General features: G+C 41.8%; 1 protein-coding gene across 1 annotated transcript; it reads right to left on the bottom strand.

Annotated features, from left to right (window-relative positions):
• On the bottom strand, positions 3900-6587 carry LOC109225964. Its single transcript, XM_019390771.1, has 3 exons — positions 6120-6587; positions 5629-5945; positions 3900-5586 (listed from the first exon to the last, which is right to left on the bottom strand). Exons 1-3 carry the CDS (start codon positions 6585-6587, stop codon positions 3900-3902), a joined length of 2472 nt encoding a protein of 823 aa, XP_019246316.1.

The following is a 20110-nucleotide window of genomic DNA, read 5'->3' as shown; positions in this document are numbered from 1 at the left end:
TATTTCTTAATTGTGCCATTGATTCCGAAAGAGGGTTATGAGAGAAAATAAACAAGGCTCAAAAGGGGTGACAAGGGATAAAATGTTTAGATAGCAGAACAAAACGCCTTCGTCATTTCAATCTTCAAAATATGCCAAATACAATCAAGTACAATCAGAATAAATCATACATAGTATCTCTTGACTGCATCGAAATTGATAGCCATTTCTACACATTTTCCTTCCACATCTGTTAGATATAGTGCACTATTGGACAACACTCTGGTTACGACAAATGGTCCCTGCCAGTTTGGAGCGAACTTTCCCTTGGCTTCGGCCAAATGGGGTAAAATACGTCTCAGCACTAACTGTCCCACTTCAAATTTCCTTGGACGCACTTTCTTGTTGTACGCTCTTGCCATTCTTTGCTGGTACAATTGGCCATGACACACTGATGCCAACCTTTTCTCATCAATCAAACTCTACTGTTTAAGGCAGGTCTTCACCCATTCATCATCATCAATCTCAGCCTCCGCAATAATTCGAAGGGACGGGATTTCCACTTCTGCAGGTATTACTGCTTCGGTGCCATACACCAATGAATAAGGAGTCGCCCCTATTGAAGTAAGAACCGTGGTGCGGTACCCCAACAATGCAAAAGGCAGCTTTTCATGCCACTGTCTAGAACCTTCTACCATTTTCCGGAGTATTTTCTTTATATTCTTGTTGGCCGCTTCAACCGCACCATTTGCCTTAGGGCGGTAAGGAGTAGAATGGCGATGGATAATCTTGAACTTCTCACATGTCTCCTTCATCAAATAACTATTGAGATTAGCTCCATTGGCTGTGATAATCCCCTTTGGTATCCCAAACCGACAGATAATGTTTGAATGCACAAAATCCACTACAACTTTCTTGGTTACGGACTTGAACGTTTTAGCCTCCACCCACTTGGTAAAATAATCTATAGCCACCAAAATGAACTTGTGCCCATTCGACGCTGCTGGCTCAATTGGCCCAATGACATCCATGCCCCATGCAACAAAAGGCCATGGTGCGGACATCGTATGTAGTTCTGATGGCGGAGAATGAATCAAATCTCCATGCACTTGGCACTGATGACATTTGCGTACGAAGTTGATGCAATCTCGCTCCATAGTGAGCCAATAATAACCTGCTCGGAGGATCTTCTTTGCCAGAACATACCCACTCATATGTGGTCCACAAACTCCGGAATGTACCTCAGTCATGATAGTTGTGGCCTGTCTCGCATCCATGCATCTTAACAGCCCTAGATCTGGAGTTCTTTTGTACAACACTCCTCCGCTAAGGAAAAACCCGCTTGCCAAATGTCGAATTGTTCTTTTCTGATCACCTGTGGCTTGTACCGGATACACACCCATCCTGATATATTCCATGATGTCATGAAACCACGGCTCACCATCAAGTTCCTCTTCCACCACATTACAGTAAGCATGCTGATCACGGACCTGAATCTGCAAAGGGTCCACATAAGCCTTATTCGGATGATGTAGCATTGATGCCAAAGTAGCCAAAGCATCGGCAACTTCATTATGAATCCTTGGAATGTGCCTGAACTCTATCGACTGAAACCGTTGACAAAGCTCATGCAAACATTGTCGGTATGGTATAAGCTTTAAGTCTCGTATTTCCAATTCTCCTTGAATTTGGTGTACCAGTAGGTCTGAGTCACCCATGACCAAGACTTCCTGGACACCCATATCAACTGCTAACCTCAGACCCAAGATACATGCCTCATATTCTGCCGTGTTGTTGGTACAATAGAAACGAAGCTGAGCCGTAACAGGGTAATGCTGCCCTGTTTTAGAAATAAGTACCGCTCCTATTCCCACGCCTTTCATATTTGCAGCCCCATCAAAGAAAAGCTTCCATCCCGGCTTCTCGACCTATTCCAACTCATCAATGTGCATTACCTCTTCATCAGGGAAATAAGTTTTCAACGGTTCATAATCTTCATCAACTGGATTCTCAGCCAAATGATCAGCTAAGGCCTGTGCCTTCATCGCAGTCCGTGTCACATAAACAATGTCAAATTCTGTAAGCAGGATCTGCCACTTTGCAAGCCTCCCTGTGGGCATAGGATTCTGAAAAATATATTTCAATGGATCCCATCGAGATATGAGATAAGTAGTGTAGGAGGACAAATAATGCTTGAACTTCTGTGCGACCCAAGTTAGAGCGCAACATGTCCTTTCAAGATGAGTATACTTAACCTCGTAAGATGTGAATTTCTTGCTGAGATAATAGATAACCTGCTCCTTTCTACCAGTAACATCATGTTGCCCCAATACGCAGCCAAATGAATTATCCAAAACCGTCAAATATAGAATCAAAGGCCTCCCTGGTTCTAGCGGGACCAACACGGGTGGATTCAACAAATACCCCTTTATCTTATCGAAAGCCTCTTGACATTCATCTGTCCACCTTACCGCATCATCTTTCTTTAACAATTTGAAGATGGGCTCACAAGTCGTCGTGAGCTGAGCAATGAACCTACTGATATAATTTCTCCCCAACAGACTCATCACCTTAGTCTTGTTCCTCAGAGGCGGTAACTCCTGAATAGCCTTGATTTTTGACGGGTCTAGTTCAATACCCCGGCGGCTGACTGTGAATCCCAACAACTTCCCAGATGGCACCCCAAAAGCGCACTTTGCAGGATTGAGCTTAAGATTGTACTTGCGGAGCCTTTGGAAGAATTTTCTCAAATCTCTGACATGGTCAGACTGCTGTCTAGACTTCACGATCACATCATCCACGTACACCTCAATTTCCTTGTGTATCATGTCATGGAATATTGTCGTCATTGCCCTCATATAGGTTGCCCCAGCATTTTTCAAACCAAACGGCATGACCCGATAACAGTATGTTCCCCACAGCGTGATGAATGCCGTCTTTTCTACATCTTCCTCGTCCATTAAGATCTGATGATAACCCGCGTAACAATCCACAAAAGAACCAATCTCATGTTTGGCAGTGGAAAATTGTCTTTTGGACTCGCCATGTTAAGATCCCGATAATCAACACACACCCTGGTTTTGCCATCCTTCTTTGACACAGGCACAACATTGGCTAACCAGGTAGGATACCGCGTGACCCGAATGACTTTCGCATCGAACTGCTTGGTGATCTCCTATTTGATCTTTACACTTATATCCGTTTTGAACTTTCTCAACTTTTGCTTGACAGGAGGGAGTGTCGGATCAGTGGGAAATTTGTGAACCACTAAATCCGTGCTTAGACCCGGCATATCATCATATGACCATGCAAAAATATCCTTGTATTAGAACAACGCCTTAATTATCTCCTCCTTGAGTTGTGGTTCCAGATGAATACTTATTTTAGTTTCACGGACATTATCTTGGTCCCCTAGATTAACTGCTTCTGTGTCATTTAGGTTAGGTTTGGGTTTTTCCTCAAAGTGGTTTAATTCCTTACCAATTTCTTCATAGGCCTCATCATCATCATATTCCACCTCATCATCACACTCAATTTCTTGTGTTATTATTTCTGAGTTAGATTGACTTTTAAAACTGGGCCGAAGATTCCTCATGAATGTCATGTCATTGATATCAGCATAAAAAGAACTGTACAGAGAAGAAAAGAAAAATGGAAACAAAATTAGGACTGAAGAAAGAAAGAAAATTGCATTTCATTGAATGTAAAGATAACAGGGTTTTAACTCATCCAAACGGACGGAACATAGCAACTGAATTACAAACCCTGGAATAATCCAGGTGAACTAAAGGAAAACAAAACCCACTACCACGACTCCCTCCGGGTAGGAAGAGGAGTGGCTTCCCAGTTGTTGACTTTAGCACGTGGCCCGACGAACTGTATGTCTACCTTGCTGGACCCTTCATCGGCTTCAACCATGTTTACTTCAGCAAATAACCTTTCAAACCCCTTCCCAAGTCTCCATCTGCACCAATTAGTGACCCAGGCACCTTTGCCAATAGTTTCTTCCCGACACCCGGCCTGACGAAGGGCCTGGACAATCGTGGGGTCGGCTTGGGAAGGACCCATGCCCTTTTCTTCATTTTGCGGGCCCGCCTTATGTCCGCAGCTGTAGGCTTGAATCCCAACCCAAAAGTATCTAGATTCTTGGGCAAAGAAACCGGCTGAACAATACCTTGCAGATCAACACCCAAACCTTTTCTCGGCACAAACCCGTTCTTTAAAATCTCCGAAGCTACCATGACGGTTGCGGCCGTGATTCTAGGGGCTGGGATGCTTTTACCTTCAGGAACCTTTTCCACTGAGACCGTGTCGAAGACCTGGTAGACCCATGGCCCCTTATCATCGTCAACTTCTTTGAAGGGCACAATGGCATCACTTACAGCGCACATATTGTCTTCGCCATGCACTACGATCTCCTGTCTATCCCATTCGAACTTGACCATCTGATGCAGTGTAGAAGGCACCGCCTTGGCGGCGTGGATCCATGGTCGTCCCAACAGAAGGTTATAAGACATCACCACGTCTAGTACCTGAAACTCCATAGTGAACTCCACCGGCCCGATCGTCAGTTCTAAAATTATGTCACCAACTGTGTCTGTACCTCCACCATCAAATCCTCGAACACAGATGCTATTCTTATGAATTCTGTCGTCGTTAACCTTCAGCTTGTTCAATGTGGACAACGGACAGATGTTTGCAGTGGACCCATTATCAACGAGCACCCGGGTGACCACCGAATCCTCGCACTTTATTGTCAAATACAGAGCCCTGTTATGTTCCGTGCCCTCTACTGGCAACTCATCATCGGAGAATGTCACTCTGTTTACTTCAAAGATCTTATTTGCTATCTTCTCTAGATGATTCACCGAGATTTTGTCGGGGACATGAGCCTCGTTCAGTATCTTCATCAATGCCCTGCGATGCTCATCTGAGTGAATAAGCAATGAAAGTAATGAGATTTGGGCCGGTGTCTTCCTTAGTTGTTCAACAATAGAGTAGTCTTGCACTTTCATCTTTTTCAAGAACTCCTCTGCCTCTTCTTCTGTTAAAGCTTTCTTAACCAGTACCGGGTTGTCTTTAGGAACCCTGGCCTTTCTCAACTCTTTGGGAGCAAAGCACCTTCCCGACCGAGTTAAACCTTGCGCTTCACAAACTTCTTCTTTGATTTCCTTCCCCTTATAAGTCACTGCTACCTGTTCATAATTCCAAGGGATGGCTTTGCTATTGGTCACTGGCAACTGAGTCACTGGCTTTATGATGACCGGCTCTATGGGAGCCCCCTTCACGACTACCACGGTTTTGTCTGCTTCCCCCTGGACCACCACTTTGATTGGCTCTAATTTTACTGCAACAGTGCTTGTCGACCCTTTCCCGATCACCACAACTGGCATGCTACCTACCCTTTTTGACTGAATCGCTGGTTTCACACTAGCTGCCTTCTTATTCACCTTGGCTTCGCTAGAACAGATCATCATTACTGCCTGCGAAGGCTTCTTAGGCTCTACTCCCTTGTGTATCAATTCAATTATGTTGGCCTCGTGATGAGCTAGCAAAGGGTTCTGGTTGATATTCGGTGCCTCTGGGGCTTGAACCTCGATCCGGTGACTGTCAATGAGCTCTTGCACATCGTTTTTCAATTTCCATCACTTCTCGGTATCATGCCCTGGGGCCCCTGAACAGTACTCGCAGCTTACTGAATGGTCCAGATTTCTAGGAAGGGGATTTGGCATTTTGGGCTCGATTGGGTTTAACATGCCCAATTGCTTCAATCTATGGAAAATGCTGGTGTAAGATTCTCCCAATGGAGTGAATGTTTTCTGTTTCTGTACTCTTTCGTTCCTGAAGGCCCGGTTTGGACGGAAGCCGGATCCTGGTCTGTAGGCCCTCGGGGGTGGATATGTGTTTTGTGGAGCTGAGTATGTGTTTTGGGAAGCCGGTGCACGCCATTGCGTGTGAGCCAGAGGCTGAGTATAAGTTTGGGAATGGTGGACGGAAAAGTGTGGATCTGGTGGTGGTTAGTAGTGTTGTGGATGTCCATATGAGGTGTATGGTTAATTTGGGTGGTGGGGTCTGGGTTGGTTGTAATAGGGTGAAGGACCTCTAGATCCGGACCAAGCTCCGGATTCAACTGTGGCAACCTCTTCTTTATTCTTCTTTCCAAGCACACCCCCAGTGCCGCTTTGGATGGCCTGGGTGGTTGCTTTAATCGCTGAATAGCTCATGATTTTGTTAGAATTCAATCCTTCTTCGACCATACCTCCCATCTTCACAACTTCGTTAAAAGATTTACCAATTGCCGTCACCAAGTGACCAAAATAAGTTGGCTCTAAAGCCTGCAAAAAGTAGTCCACCATATCGCTTTCTTTCATGGGAGGGTCAACCCTCGCAGCCTGCTCTCTGCAGCGGAACCCATACTCCCTGAAGCTTTCCTCGGGTTTCTTCTCGAGTTTTATCAACGACAACCGGTCTGGGACGATCTCAAGATTATATTGGAACTGGCCAGCGAACGCCTGTGCCAAATCATCCCAAGTATACCACCTGCTAGGATCCTGTCGTGTGTACCATTCTAGGGCGGACCCACTCAAACTCTGCCCAAAGTACACCATTAACAGCTCGTCTTTCCCACAGCGGCCCCTCTCATCTTAGTACAGAACCCTCGCAAGTGTGCCACTGGATCGTCGTGCCCATCATACAGGTCGAACTTTGGCATTTTGAACCCCGCCGGTAGCTGAACATCGGGGAACAAACACAGATCTTTATAGGCCACACTGACCTAGCCGCCCAACCCATGCATATTCCTGAAGGACTGCTCCAGACTTTTCACTTTTCGAAGCACTTCTTCCTGCTCTGGGCTCTTAGACGGCTTTTCAGTCTCTGCCGGGAGCTCAAAGTGAGGGGTATAAGAGTATGACTCAGGAGCTTTGAAAGTAGGTTCAGGAGGATAGTATTGGTTATCGTGAGTTTGAAACAAAGCCTCACTGGATGATCTCTGCAGTGTGGCGGGTGGAGGTACCACAAAGACAGGAGCAATTGGTGGAGGAGGGTTTTGTTTGGGTGGTGGAGGTTGGGGAGCGTAGGAAGTAGTGCCATAACCCTGTGTGTAGTAAGGGAAGGCTGGAGATGGATTTGAGGTAGGAGGCTCCTGAGCCTGAACCAAAGGCGGGACATAGGCTGGATTGGCGGGATACACTGGCGCCGGATGCCCCTGAGCCCAGGCCTGATACATCTCGGCCATCTGTTGCTTCAGTTTACGCATCTCCTCTTTCATGGCGTTCACATCTGTCACCTCAACCTCTTTCGACGGGTCCACAATACTGGTATCCGATTCTTGCCTGTCATGTTCACTTTATCTTTTGACCGGGTGTTGTATGGATGGGTTGCCAGAATACCTGATCAACTAACCACCTGTCTGTACTCATCACATTAGACAACAACTTTGTTAGCGATTAGGCTTTAACAGATTGGATAACCGCACATTGACATGAATGCACCTATACAGTTAACCGTTTCTAATATGCATTTTCTCGATCGCATGCGTCATCCCTGCCTTTTCTCATTTTAGATTACAACACTTTCCTCTTTTCTTTTTGCTTTTCTTTCATTTTTTATTTCTTTTGCCATGCTTTTCTTGGTTTTTCATTTTTCCCGCTCTTTTGCTTTTTTCTGTTTTTCTTTCATTTTCTTTCCTATCTCTTTTGCCTTTCCTCTTGAGGTTACAGTCGAATCCGATGAGGATTGCCTACGTATCGTGACCCCGCACGAATCAGACAAAGCGTAGTTCGTGAAACAAATGCAAAAAATAAAGAAACAATTTTTGGGAATTTTCAATTTTCATTAATAAAACATTCTATTACAAACTAGACGATTTTGGAAAGGAAAAACAACAGACTCGAAACAGAGAAAAGTACATACTCAAGACCTACTGGCAGACTCTGATGCGAAAAAAGGAAAAACAGACTCCAACAGACAACAACTTCTAAAAAAGAAATACAGACTCAAACTACGAATACATTAAAGCATCAAAATTTGGTGCCCATGGGGCATCGTTCGGCCTCGCCGCGGGCTTAGGTACAAGATCCCTTTCCAGTTGTTCCAGTTCATACATTATCCGCTTGACAAAAATCATTACTGCCGAAAAGAAGGTAGTGCGGGTCATGTCTTCACACACTCGGCATTTCTTAACGATGGCATGGGCAATGGTCTGAATCCTGTCCCTGATTCGACCTTTTTCTATGAGCAAGCGCCTTATCTGATCATTACGGGCCTCCAAAACCTGAGAATCCTGGAGATGCTGACTCTGCAACTGCTGTATTTCGTCTTCCATTCGGGCCAGTAAGTCATAGCAATGTCTACTTTCGGTTTCAAAAGCTTTGGCTTGCTTAGCTGCTTTGTCCTCAAGGGTGGTCACTTTTCTTTTCAGATTAGCAATGGTTTTTTCGTAATCTTTCTTCATCTGCTGCAAGTACTGTGTGCGCTCTTCTGTTCTTTTTGCCCATTGTGCCCGGAGTCCTGCTATGGTACCCTCGGATTTCTTCAGATCGTCCCGGTACTCAATGATTTCCTTTTTCAATCAGTTTATCAATCTTTCATCCGACCGACTCCTTTGTTGGTTGTCAGCATCTTTCCTCATTTGTCGGATCTGGGCCTTAAGAGCTTCATTTTCTTGGGCCAGCTTCTTTTTATCCCCCTCGTCAGCTGCAGCTTGCACGCTGTTTTCAAACTTAAGGTCTTGGACCTGCTTCTCCAATTTTCCTATCTTGGCCCTGTATTCATTTTCCTTAGCTAAACCAGGCCCATTGTTCATGTGATGACTCAGCAAAATCTTGGAGGCGAGGTCTGTTAGCTGGCCTCTCGAACTCAAGCTCCCTCTTATACCAAGCAAGGTATCCTGGCAACACTTCGCCTTTGGACCGATCCCGCACGCAAGTATCTGCTTTTAAGTATTGACATTCGTTCCAGATTTTGCAAACGACTGCTTCAGGGAATTGACCATTAGGCCCAATTTCGACTACCTAGCTGCTGAGATCTTCATTCTTCGGGACTATTTGGCATCTCCCCAACTGCCTTAAGACTCGGTACAGGGCATATGGTTGAATACTCTTGAGCCACATCAGTAGAAAATGAGATCCTGTGGCTGACATATATATGATTTCGTCCACAGATAACCACCCAAATGTCCACTCTATCTGGCACGCGGTGACGGAACGCAGGCATGCTACCCATTCGGTGACCCCCTCTGGCAAACTAATCCCGTCGACCCTTGTAGAAAACTCTTCTATACATGTCTTCTCCGATGACCCATAGCTCATAAATTGAGGGCGATGGCACAGGTGTTCAATCATCCACATTTGCAGCAATACATTACAACCCTCAAAAAAGTCCTCCTCGGCTTTGCAAGCAGTAAGAGCACGGAAGATGTCGGCTACTATCATAGGTGCAAGAGTGCTGTTATCCTGAGTGACCAAAGTACTGACAACACCGGCTACTCGTATATCAATTTTCCCATCTTTTCTGGGGAACACCAGAAGTCCCAAAAAGGCCACCATAAACGCAACACACCTATGTTCTTCCCACTTGAGGCGGTTATCCTTGCTACAGATTTTACTCTCTGGGTTGTTGAACCCTCCTACATGACCATATCTGTCGTATATGAATGACAGAGTACAAAAGCCAGCCGCCAAGTCCGGGTTGTGAACCGTCCTGCGTATCTTCAAAGAGTCTAAGAACTTGTGTATGGCTATGGCCCTCGGAGCAATCAAGTACTGTTTTCTCAAAGGAACCTTGGGACCCCCGATGTATCCGGCTATCTCTTCCAATGTCGGGGTAAGTTCAAAATCGGAGAAGTGAAATACATTGTGTGCCGGGTCCCAGAATGGAACCAATGCCTTTATGATATCCCCCCTCGGATTAATCTTCAGCAACCCAGTAAGGCCTCCCAAAGACAATTTGACCGTGTCTCGCCCTGATTCGCCCAAGTCATCCCACCATATGTGCAATTCCAAAGGGATCTTGTTTATAATGGCTCCGGGTAAATTCTGACTCGTGCTCATTCTGCACATTTATTAAGGTGATTAAGCAAAAGTAAAACTTATTTGACTCAAAAACTGACTATTTTCTTTTTTCCAAATTAAAATGAAAGACCCAGTTTCTCGAACACGGCCTTTCAGCACTTCGGGGACGAAGATTTTAAGGCTGTGTAGATTAACCGGTCAAACCTTAAAAAATGACCAAAGGTGGCTATTTATGCAAAATCAGCCTTCCGACGCCACTTTCGGGAACATTCGGCTATTTTTGACAAAAGCAGCATCACCCGACTTATTTACAATAAAACAAAAATTTTTGTTCATTTTGGGCTATTTTTGCAAAACCCGAAAAGTTTGACCCGATGGGGGTTGCCTACGTATCTCACGCCCTGTGAGAATCAAACTGGCATAGTTCGGGTAAACAAAGCAAATTATTTTTGAAAACAAAACTTTTTCTTTTTTATTTTCCATGGCAAAACAAACTATTTTTCCTTTTCCATTTTTGAAAACAAGACAAACTAAAAATGAAAGACTCTTTTTCTTTTGCTTTTCGAATAAAACAACTAAAACAAAACATTTTTTCATTTTTTTTTCGAAATTTCGGCAGAGTTTCGACAATATTTGGGCGTTGGTTTTTTTTTAAAAATAGGCAATTAACTCTCTACATTGCTATTTCTCTCTTTTTCTCTTTTTCTCAATTTTCCAGTATTCCCGATATTCAGAAGCCGGTCAGCATGCAGGTCCGAAATAAATAAATGCACAGAAAACAAGTAGGATGCATCAGGATGGTCTTTTTCATTTCGGGTTGCTTGTCCTAGACAGACCCAACCCCTGTGTTGAGTCCCCTAAGCCAGAAATGTACATGATGCAAATAAGCGTTCCTACTAGGGATCCGGCATGAAGTCATGTTATTCTAGGTTCGAAACCTGGGTATATGTTCTAAACAGTGTACCCGGGAGGACAACTCGAGTCGAGGAGGGGGCTACGTACCGGGGACCCGCAAGATCGTCCGGCTTAGTAACTTGTCCGAGCCTCTTTTTTTATTTCAGGGTAGAACACTAACAGAATAGGGAGTCTCAACCAGTAAGCACATCCCCGGAGGTGAGAAGAGAAGGGGTTCGGCACAATTTACATACAATTCAGATAATATCAAAGCGGTAAACATTTAGCACATTTAGCATGAAACATGTAGGAAAATCAGATAAAGCCAAACACAACAATTATTCTAAGCTCGAATTCTGAACCCTGAACAAAACGTTCTGGGTTCTTGTCCCCAGCAGAGTCGCCAGAGCTGTCACACCTCCTTTTTCACTACACCCGCAAGGGTATAGAAGAGTTTTTCCAATTAAAGGACAATCGGAACGGGATTTATTATTAGGATTCAGAGTCGCCACTTGGGAGATTAATGATGTCCCAAGTCACTGGTTGAATCCCGATCCGAGGAAAATATGACTCTGTTAATAGTCCGCGAACCAGAAATCCGAGTAAGGAATTCTGTTAACCCGGGAAAAGGTGTTAGGCATTCCCGGGTTCCGTGGTTCTAGCACGGTCGCTCAACTGTTATATTTGGAATATTTATCTGATTTCAAAACATGTTTTAGCTTATGTGCTTTTTAATCGTAAACCGCTTTTATGATTATTTTAACAAGAATTGCAACGTCGTGAAAACGCGTCTCGAACCACGTCACATAAATGCACCCGTGGTTGTTGACACATTTCGACTTCGTTGAGCTTTGGATTTGGGTCACATAAATGCGCACCCGAATTTAGGAAGGTAATGTTATTAAAATACGCGCCTAAAGAGACTAACGCGTTATTATCTTTGAGGAAGGCCGCGAAATTCGCTAAACGGCCCGTCCCGAAATCTAAGTATTTTAATACAAACATTTATTGAGGGCCCCGCGATTTATATATTTGTTTAGCGAGGCTCATCTCATTTTATTATTTAAAAAGCAAACCTAAAAGCAATTATGATTTTCTATTTTTGTTTGTCTCTAAAAATAAAAGAAAAGGTCTTGAGTAATTAACATGTGTGAAAGGTCCAAAATTCCATAATACAATTTCAAACAATTAGGCCCAAGAGTTGAATAAGTAAAGCAAGCCATTTTCAACCAACAGCCCCAGTTTCGTTATTCAGGAATTGGGCAGACTAGGCCCGTAACAGTTCATATGCCCAGTATCAAACCAACTGGGCCTGCCTATAAAATTTCGCAGCTGGGCAGGAATTGTTTGGGCTTCAGGAATTATAGCAGCCCAGTTTGATCAATTGGTGTAGGATGTAATTGATTTGCAGAACTAATTTTATACTTGCATCAACTTATAAATTCTAATTTTGCACTCAAGATTGGTATCATTTTAAGCTATTGTAGTTAATGAAACTTGATGGCCAGTGATGTTAATGAAACTGGATTACCTATAACTAACTCTAATGAATCACACCTATTCAACAATGATTAATGACATTTAAATCACACATGAGGCTATGGCTAGTTTCTGATTTCAAATCAAACATACATGACCTGTTTACCAGACCTGGACTAACGTGAACAGACGCCTATATGCTGCTGTTTGCATTCGATTTCCAGTTTAGTAACAATCAACACAAGCAGTTAAGCCACATTACACTAAGGACTCTATTTCAGAAGGAATAAATTCCAAATCAAAGTTAACAGTCTAGTACAAGTTAAACAATTAGAATCAGTTTAAAACAATCCTAATTAAACAGTCACTGGTTTAATACAATTCAAACAAATTAAGGCTTAATAACTACATAACATTCAATTGATTATAACTTCAGCTATTCAGGTGAACACAAATTTGGAACATTACTTCATTTCACTCCAATTTGAAGCTACATTAGTGTGAGTTCAAACTGTGTACCTGGATTTAAAACAGAACAGAAGAACAAGAAGAAGTCAGCAGCAAGTAATCAACTGGTATTCAGCAGTCACAAGCAGCAATAACAGGCAGAAATCAACAACAACCCAGAGCTAACTCAATCAGTCCAGGAATAGCTTGAAACCCAGCGGAAACCAGAAATCAACCAGACACAATTTGACTAAACCAATTGAAATTGAAATTGAACCCCAAAACTTCATTCACACTCAGCAAATAACCCACCGGAACTCAAACAAACAGATCCAATCCTACAAATGACTCCAAATGCTTTAATTTCGAATATAGAACAGAAGCAGAAAAGTTCCAGTTATTTCTGATCCTAAGTGAGCTAAAGAGCTGAATTAATGGCTGAAAGTTCGAAGATGATCTAAGGGAGGCAATGAAACAATAACTTTTTTTGATTTTTTGTTGCTTTGTTTGTTGTTTTTTTGGTTTTTTGAATGTTGAATTTCAAATTTAGATCTGAAAACTAGAGAGCACTTTTGGGGGAATTTTTTGGAGGTGAAAACTTCTCAAACAAGGCATGGGAATGCCATTTTATAGGCACAATGAGGGTGAGCATCAGATTTCTTATTTTCCTTTTGGTCCTTCTTTTATTTGCACAATAGTCCTCTACTTATTGACTTGTTACCCAAGTTAGTACACTTATCTTTTGCAATTTACCTAAAAGCCCCCATCTAGAAGCTTCTAGGAAGTTCATTCTCAGTTACTACAATATTCCTTTGTCAGAAATGCCTAAACTACCCCTTATCTACCTGAAATTACTGAGCCTAAAGAGCTAAGCAAGAACACTAACAAAACTTAAACCAATCCTTGAGTATGGAATTACTAATGCAACTATGAATTTAAACTAAATTACACTGACTGATCAAAACTAGCAAATAAAACAATGCAAATTAAAATCAAACAATGGCCAGACAAAATCAATTAGAACAGATAATAAGGAATTATAAACTGTAACATGTATTAGGACGGATTCAAACAACAATTAAGCTAACACCTAGAATTACCAAGGCAAGTTTAAACCAATCAAACAAAACTAAACTAGAAACTAAAACAATGATAGGATCAGAATGAAACAACTGTTGAACGAAATTGAAACAGAATTGAAGAGAACTTATTGATTTTCGGACTAACACTTATTAACAACCAAAATTAGTATGTAATCAAGAAGCCAAACAGTCATGAAAAATAAATTAACACCAGAAAAAGGAAAAAGAGAAGAAAATCGGGAAACTCACTGACTCGACTTCAAAACTCCGGCTAACTCTCAAAGTTAAAATCCGACCATCTCCGGTGGGAATTGAGTGCTATTGACCGTAGATTCTTCATGAGGGAAGCAAGGGGACCATGTGGTATCAATTTGGAGTAGTTTAGAGCAACTAGGGTTTTGGCTGGAAATCTTCAAATCGAAATTCGAAGAGTTCCAGTCAGCTTTGAGGGACGGGGTTTGGGGGGTTTGAAAGAGGAGGTCACAATGGTTCTACGGTGTTATTTTGGACCGATTTGGTAAAGGTAGTGTTCTGGCCGGAAAACTTTGATCTAATATTCGACAAGTTTGGACGGGATTTGAGGGAAACGGGTTGTGGATATGGAAATAGGAGGAAGAGAGGAGTAAGGGGTGTATTTTTAGAGTGGTTTGGAGACGGGCCGCCGCCGTGGGCGATTTCCGGCGGCGGTTCACGGCGGCGTTACACAGGGTCTATAAATGGGTGAGGGAGACGATGATTTGGGGTGGGAGGGTGGGGCTATTCCGACCATTTTATATTATTTGGTCCCCAGTTCCTGGCCGTTGATCTAATCAACCTCGACGGCCAGGATTTAACACAAATTAAACGAGGTTATATTTAACACAAATTAAAACTCAAAAACCAAATTGACACTAAAAATTATATTTCCTAATTTCCAATTACATTAACTCCTAATTTAAACACAAACTAAGGCAAATTTAAACTAAAAATGCAAAAGGACGAATTTTGTTATTTTTCCTCTCTTTTTTTATTTTTTTTATTTTAATTTCTTTTAACTTTGACCTAACAAAAATCTAGATTAATTCCTGAAATTAAAGAAAAACTAATTAAACCCAAAACGACAATTAGCACAACAAATTAACACAAAACTATTTAAAAAATCAAAATCAAAATTAAAAGTGCAAACTACACTATACTTTTGATTTTCTTTTATGAAACAATTAATTTTCTAATTAATCCTAAAATATAAAATTGAACCCTAAATGTTCATGCCAAATGTATTTTTTTTTATATTTTTCATATGAATTAAAATGCACAAATAAAATGCAAATAATTAACAGAAAATAAAACAAAATTCATAAAATTGCAAAAATAATGAAAGAAAATATTTTGTTTGAACTTTTGGGAATAATTCATGTAGGGCAAAAATCACGTGCTCACAGCTGCCCCTCTTTTCCCGGAAACACGAAGAGTTTTCGTGCAAAGATAAGTGAGCGGAAACGAGCGATTTTTGCCCGTTTGAATATTCCGTGTGAAGCATTTTGGAAGAGTTGACCGCACCCTGCCTCGGAGGTTGCCTACATATCCTTGGCTAAAAAGGAATCAGGTCAGTGTAGTTCGGGAGTGTTTGGTAGCTGGGACTACCAGGAGCTGTGATTTCACTGCAATTGCTACTGCTTGCTGACCTCCCTTATTACAGCATCAAAATAAAAGAAGCTAGACTAAGCTATGAACTATGAATTACAAAAATCCTATCTAAATTCTTCGACTTGCTCTTGTATTCCTTGCTACCTTGTCGTCTTGTGTTCTCCTAGTGAAATTCCTTGTTGCCACTTCAAATTGTAAACTGAGACATTGTTCTTTCTCTTCAAACTGCTGAACTTGAATGTATTCCTCTGTTGTACGGGTGGGCTCCCGACTGCTGAACTGGAACTTGAATGTATTCCTCTGTTGTACGGGTGGACTCCCGACTTCTGAATTTGAACTTGAATGTATTTCCTTGTTGTACGGGCGGGCTCCCGACTTCTGAATTTGAACTGTATTCCTCTGTTATCCAGGCGAGCTCCTGACTTCACAAAATAGACAAAGCAAAGAAAACTTTCTGCCCCAATTTGGAAACTGGGTACATGTTACCGGATATAAGAATTGGAAAACTAAAACTTGAATTGCAATACCTCTATTATACGGGCGGGCTCCCGACTTCTGAAACTTGAATTGTATACCTCTGTTCTCCAGGCGGGCTCCTGACTTCAAAATAGACAAAACAAAGAATTTGAAAGCTAAAACTTTAAATTGTACTCCCTTGTTCTCCAAGCGTGCTCCTGACTGCTGCGCTTGAATGTATTCCCATGCTCTCCAGGCGGGCTCCTGATTGCCGAACTTGAGAGTATTCCCATGCTATCCAGGCGGGCTCCTGATTGCTGAACTTGAAAGTATTCCCATGCTATCCAGGCGGGCTCCTGACTTCACACAAACGCACAAAAACAAGGAAAATTTTCTGCCCCAGTTTGGTAACTGGGTGCATGGGTGAATGTTAAACTGAATCATATTACCAAATATTACTTAGAATGTAAAAGCTAAGTCCTATTATCCTGGGAGGGCCTGACAACTCCTAACAATTAAGATCCTAAGTTATCTTCTGAAGGTATTACTCTCACTACATCATGCTATCTACAAGGGTTTTTGAACTACGTCCTATTATTCAGGAAGGTTCTGACAACTCCTACTTGAATTTTATCCCAAACATGCAAACTTTGGAACCAACTTACATTCCCCTATGCTACTCATTACTATATTGTATTTTAATCAAACCACACTTGGCGGTCAAACCTGATTACCACTTGTTTTTCCCCTGCGGAGAGTCCTCCAGAACAATCGACTTTTCCTGCCCCTGTTTTAATCAAAGAAAATTTCGTCAGTTTAAAATGGTGGTTAGTTGACGGCATTCTTGTTGAGAATCCTTCCACTGCATTGCTTTGCNAACAAGACTGACATTGAAATATATTAGACAGATAAAACCCCCAAAAGAAAATGAAATGCAATGATTTTATGAGTTAAGGATAAGAAGAATCCAAAACCGGATGATTGCTAAAAGAGAAGGAAAAGAAACTTATCTGACCGGAACAGCTGGTACCAACGGTCATGACATGCATTTCGGACTAATCGGCCCAATCTGTCCAACCAACCAGCTTTCAGTTTCCATACTTTTTACCCCAGAATTTCCATCACTTGATTACTTAACCCAAACCTTGACCTTATTCATCCTGCGGTGCCTCGAAACAGTTTTCCCCAGCAGACCTTTCTCATTTGTTCACTTCTTAACCCACTTTCGCCTCAAGGTGCCCGTGAGAGTTTTCACCAATAGGACTCTCTCATTTCTCTCAACTCACATCGCCCTATGGTGCCTATGAAGATTTTCACCAATAAGACTCTCTCATTTTTATTTCTCTCAGCTCCCGTCGCCTTACGGTGCCCGTGAGGGTTTTCACCAATAAGACTCTCTCATTTTTTAATTTTTACTGCTTGAACCGGAGTGTTGCCCCTGTCATGAATTACCTTTACATGCTTGACTTGGCATTTCTCAAAGACTGATCAGAAGGTCTTTCTTTGGACCGTAATGTAGGCTTTTGGACGGGTTAGAAAAGAAGGATATAAAAGGCTAAAAAACAATATCAAAATGGGTTAAAATTACAACTTTCGGAATCCAATTTCTCAAAACAATCACAACTTCTGCCCCAGTTTCTTGGGGACTTTTGGACTTTTATTTTGGTATGACTGAACCTCAGAGGAAGGCTGCCTACGTACCCTTTCGGGATCAAGTCAAACGTAGTTCACGCCATAGGAATTACTGTGTTGTTGTGATTCTTTCTTTTCCTTCTTTTCTTTTGTATTTCTGTTCTTCTTTTCATTTCTTTTCATTTTTTCTTTTCTTTTCTTTTCTTTTCTTTCTTTTCCTTTCTTTTCTCTTTCCTTCTTCTTTCTTTTCTTTTTATTCCTTCTTGCTTCATTTACTTGTCTTCTCGCACCTGTGTTTCTTAATTGTGCCATTGATTCCGAAAGAGGGTTATGAAAGAAATTAAACAAGGCTCAAAAGGGGTGACAAGGGATAAAGTGTTTACATAGCAGAACAAAATGCCTTCGTTATTTCAATCTTCAAAATATGCCAAATATAATCAAGTACAATCAGAATAAAGAAATCATACATAGTATCTCTTGACTGCATCGGAATTGATAGCCATTTCTACACATTTTCCTTCCACATCTGTTAGATATAGTGCACTATTAGACAACACTCTGGTTACGACAAATGGTCCCTGCCAATTTGGAGCGAACTTTCCCTTGGCTTCGGCCCAATGGGGTAAAATACGTCTCAGCACTAATTGTCCCACTTCAAACTTCCTTGGACGCACTTTCTTTTTGTACGCTCTTGCCATTCTTTGCTGGTACAATTGGTCATGACACATTGATGCCAACCTTTTCTCATCAATCAAACTCAACTGTTCAAGGCGGGTCTTCACCCATTCATCATCATCAATCTCAGCCTCCGCAATAATTCGAAGGGATGGGATTTCCACTTCTGCAGGTATTACTGCTTCGGTGCCATACACCAATGAATAAGGAGTCGCCCCCACTGAAGTACGAACCGTGGTACGGTACCCCAACAATGCAAAAGGCAGCTTTTCATGCCATTGTCTAGAACCTTCTACCATTTTTCGGAGTATTTTCTTTATATTCTTGTTGGCCGCTTCAACCGCACCATTTGCCTTAGGGCGGTAAGGAGTAGAATGGCGATAGATAATCTTGAACTGCTCACTTGTCTCCTTCATCAAATGACTATTGAGATTAGCTCCTTTGTATGTGATAATCACCTTTGGTATCCCAAGCCGACAGATAATGTTTGAATGCACAAAATCCACTACAGCTTTCTTGGTTACAGATTTGAACGTTTTAGCCTTCACCCACTTGGTAAAATAATCTATAGCCACCAAAATGAACCTGTGCCCATTCGACGCTGCTGGCTCAATTGGCCCAATGACATTCATGCCCCATGCAACAAAAGGCCATGGTGCGGACATCGTATGTAGTTTTGATGGCGGAGAATGAATCAAATCTCCATGCACTTGGCACAGATGACATTTGCGTACGAAGTTGATGCAATCTCGCTCCATAGTGAGCCAATAATAACCTGCTCGGAGGATCTTCTTTGCCAGAACATACCCACTCATTTGCGGCCCACAAACTCCGAATAACAGGCAGAAATCAACAACAACCCAGAGCTAACTCAAACAGTCCAGGAATAGCTTGAAACTCAGCAGAAACCAGAAATCAACCAGACACAATNAACAATTAACACAAGCAGTCAAACCACATTACACTAAGGACTCTATTTCAGAAGGAATAAATTCCAAATCAAAGTTAACAGTCTAGTACAAGTTAAACAATTAGAATCAGTTTAAAAGAATCCTAATTAAACAGTCACTGGTTTAATACAATTCAAACATATTAAGGCTAAATAACTACATAACATTCAATTAATTATAACTTCAGCTATTCAGGTGAACACAAATTTGGAACATTACTTCATTTCACTCCAATTTGAAGCTACATTAGTGTGAGTTCGAACTGTGTACCTGGATTTAAAACAGAACAGAAGAACAAGAAGAAGTCAGCAGCAAGTAATCAACTGGTATTCAGCAGTCACAAGCAGCAATAACAGGTAGAAATCAACAACAACCCAGAGCTAACTCAATCAGTCCAGGAATAGCTTGAAACCCAGCAGAAACCAGAAATCCACCAGACACAATTTGACTAAACCAATTGAAATTGAAATTGAACCCCAAAACTTCATTCACACTCAGCAAATAACCCAATGGAACTCGAACAAACAGATCCAATCCTACAAATGACTCCAAATGCTTTAATTTCGAATATAGAACAGAAGCAGAAAAGTTCCAGCTATTTCTGATCCTAAGTGAGCTAAAGAGCTGAATTAATGGCTGAAAGTTCGAAGATGATCTAAGGGAGGCAATGAAACAGTAACTTTTTTTTTTGATTTTTTGTTGCTTTGTTTGTTGTTTTTTTTTGGTTTTTTGAATGTTGAATTTCAAATTTAGATCTGAAAACTAGAGAGCACTTTTGGGGAAATTTTTTGGAGGTCCAAAACTTGTTCAAGAAGGCATTAGGGGTGCCTTTTATAGGCAAGGAGTGGGGCAGAATATTCTGGAAGCTTTCACACAT

This window comes from Nicotiana attenuata, chromosome 5 (genome assembly GCF_001879085.1).
Source record: "Nicotiana attenuata strain UT chromosome 5, NIATTr2, whole genome shotgun sequence".
Lineage (NCBI taxonomy): Eukaryota > Viridiplantae > Streptophyta > Magnoliopsida > Solanales > Solanaceae > Nicotiana > Nicotiana attenuata.
Note: the sequence above shows the minus strand (reverse complement) of the source record. Positions and strands in the feature narration are given on the sequence as shown.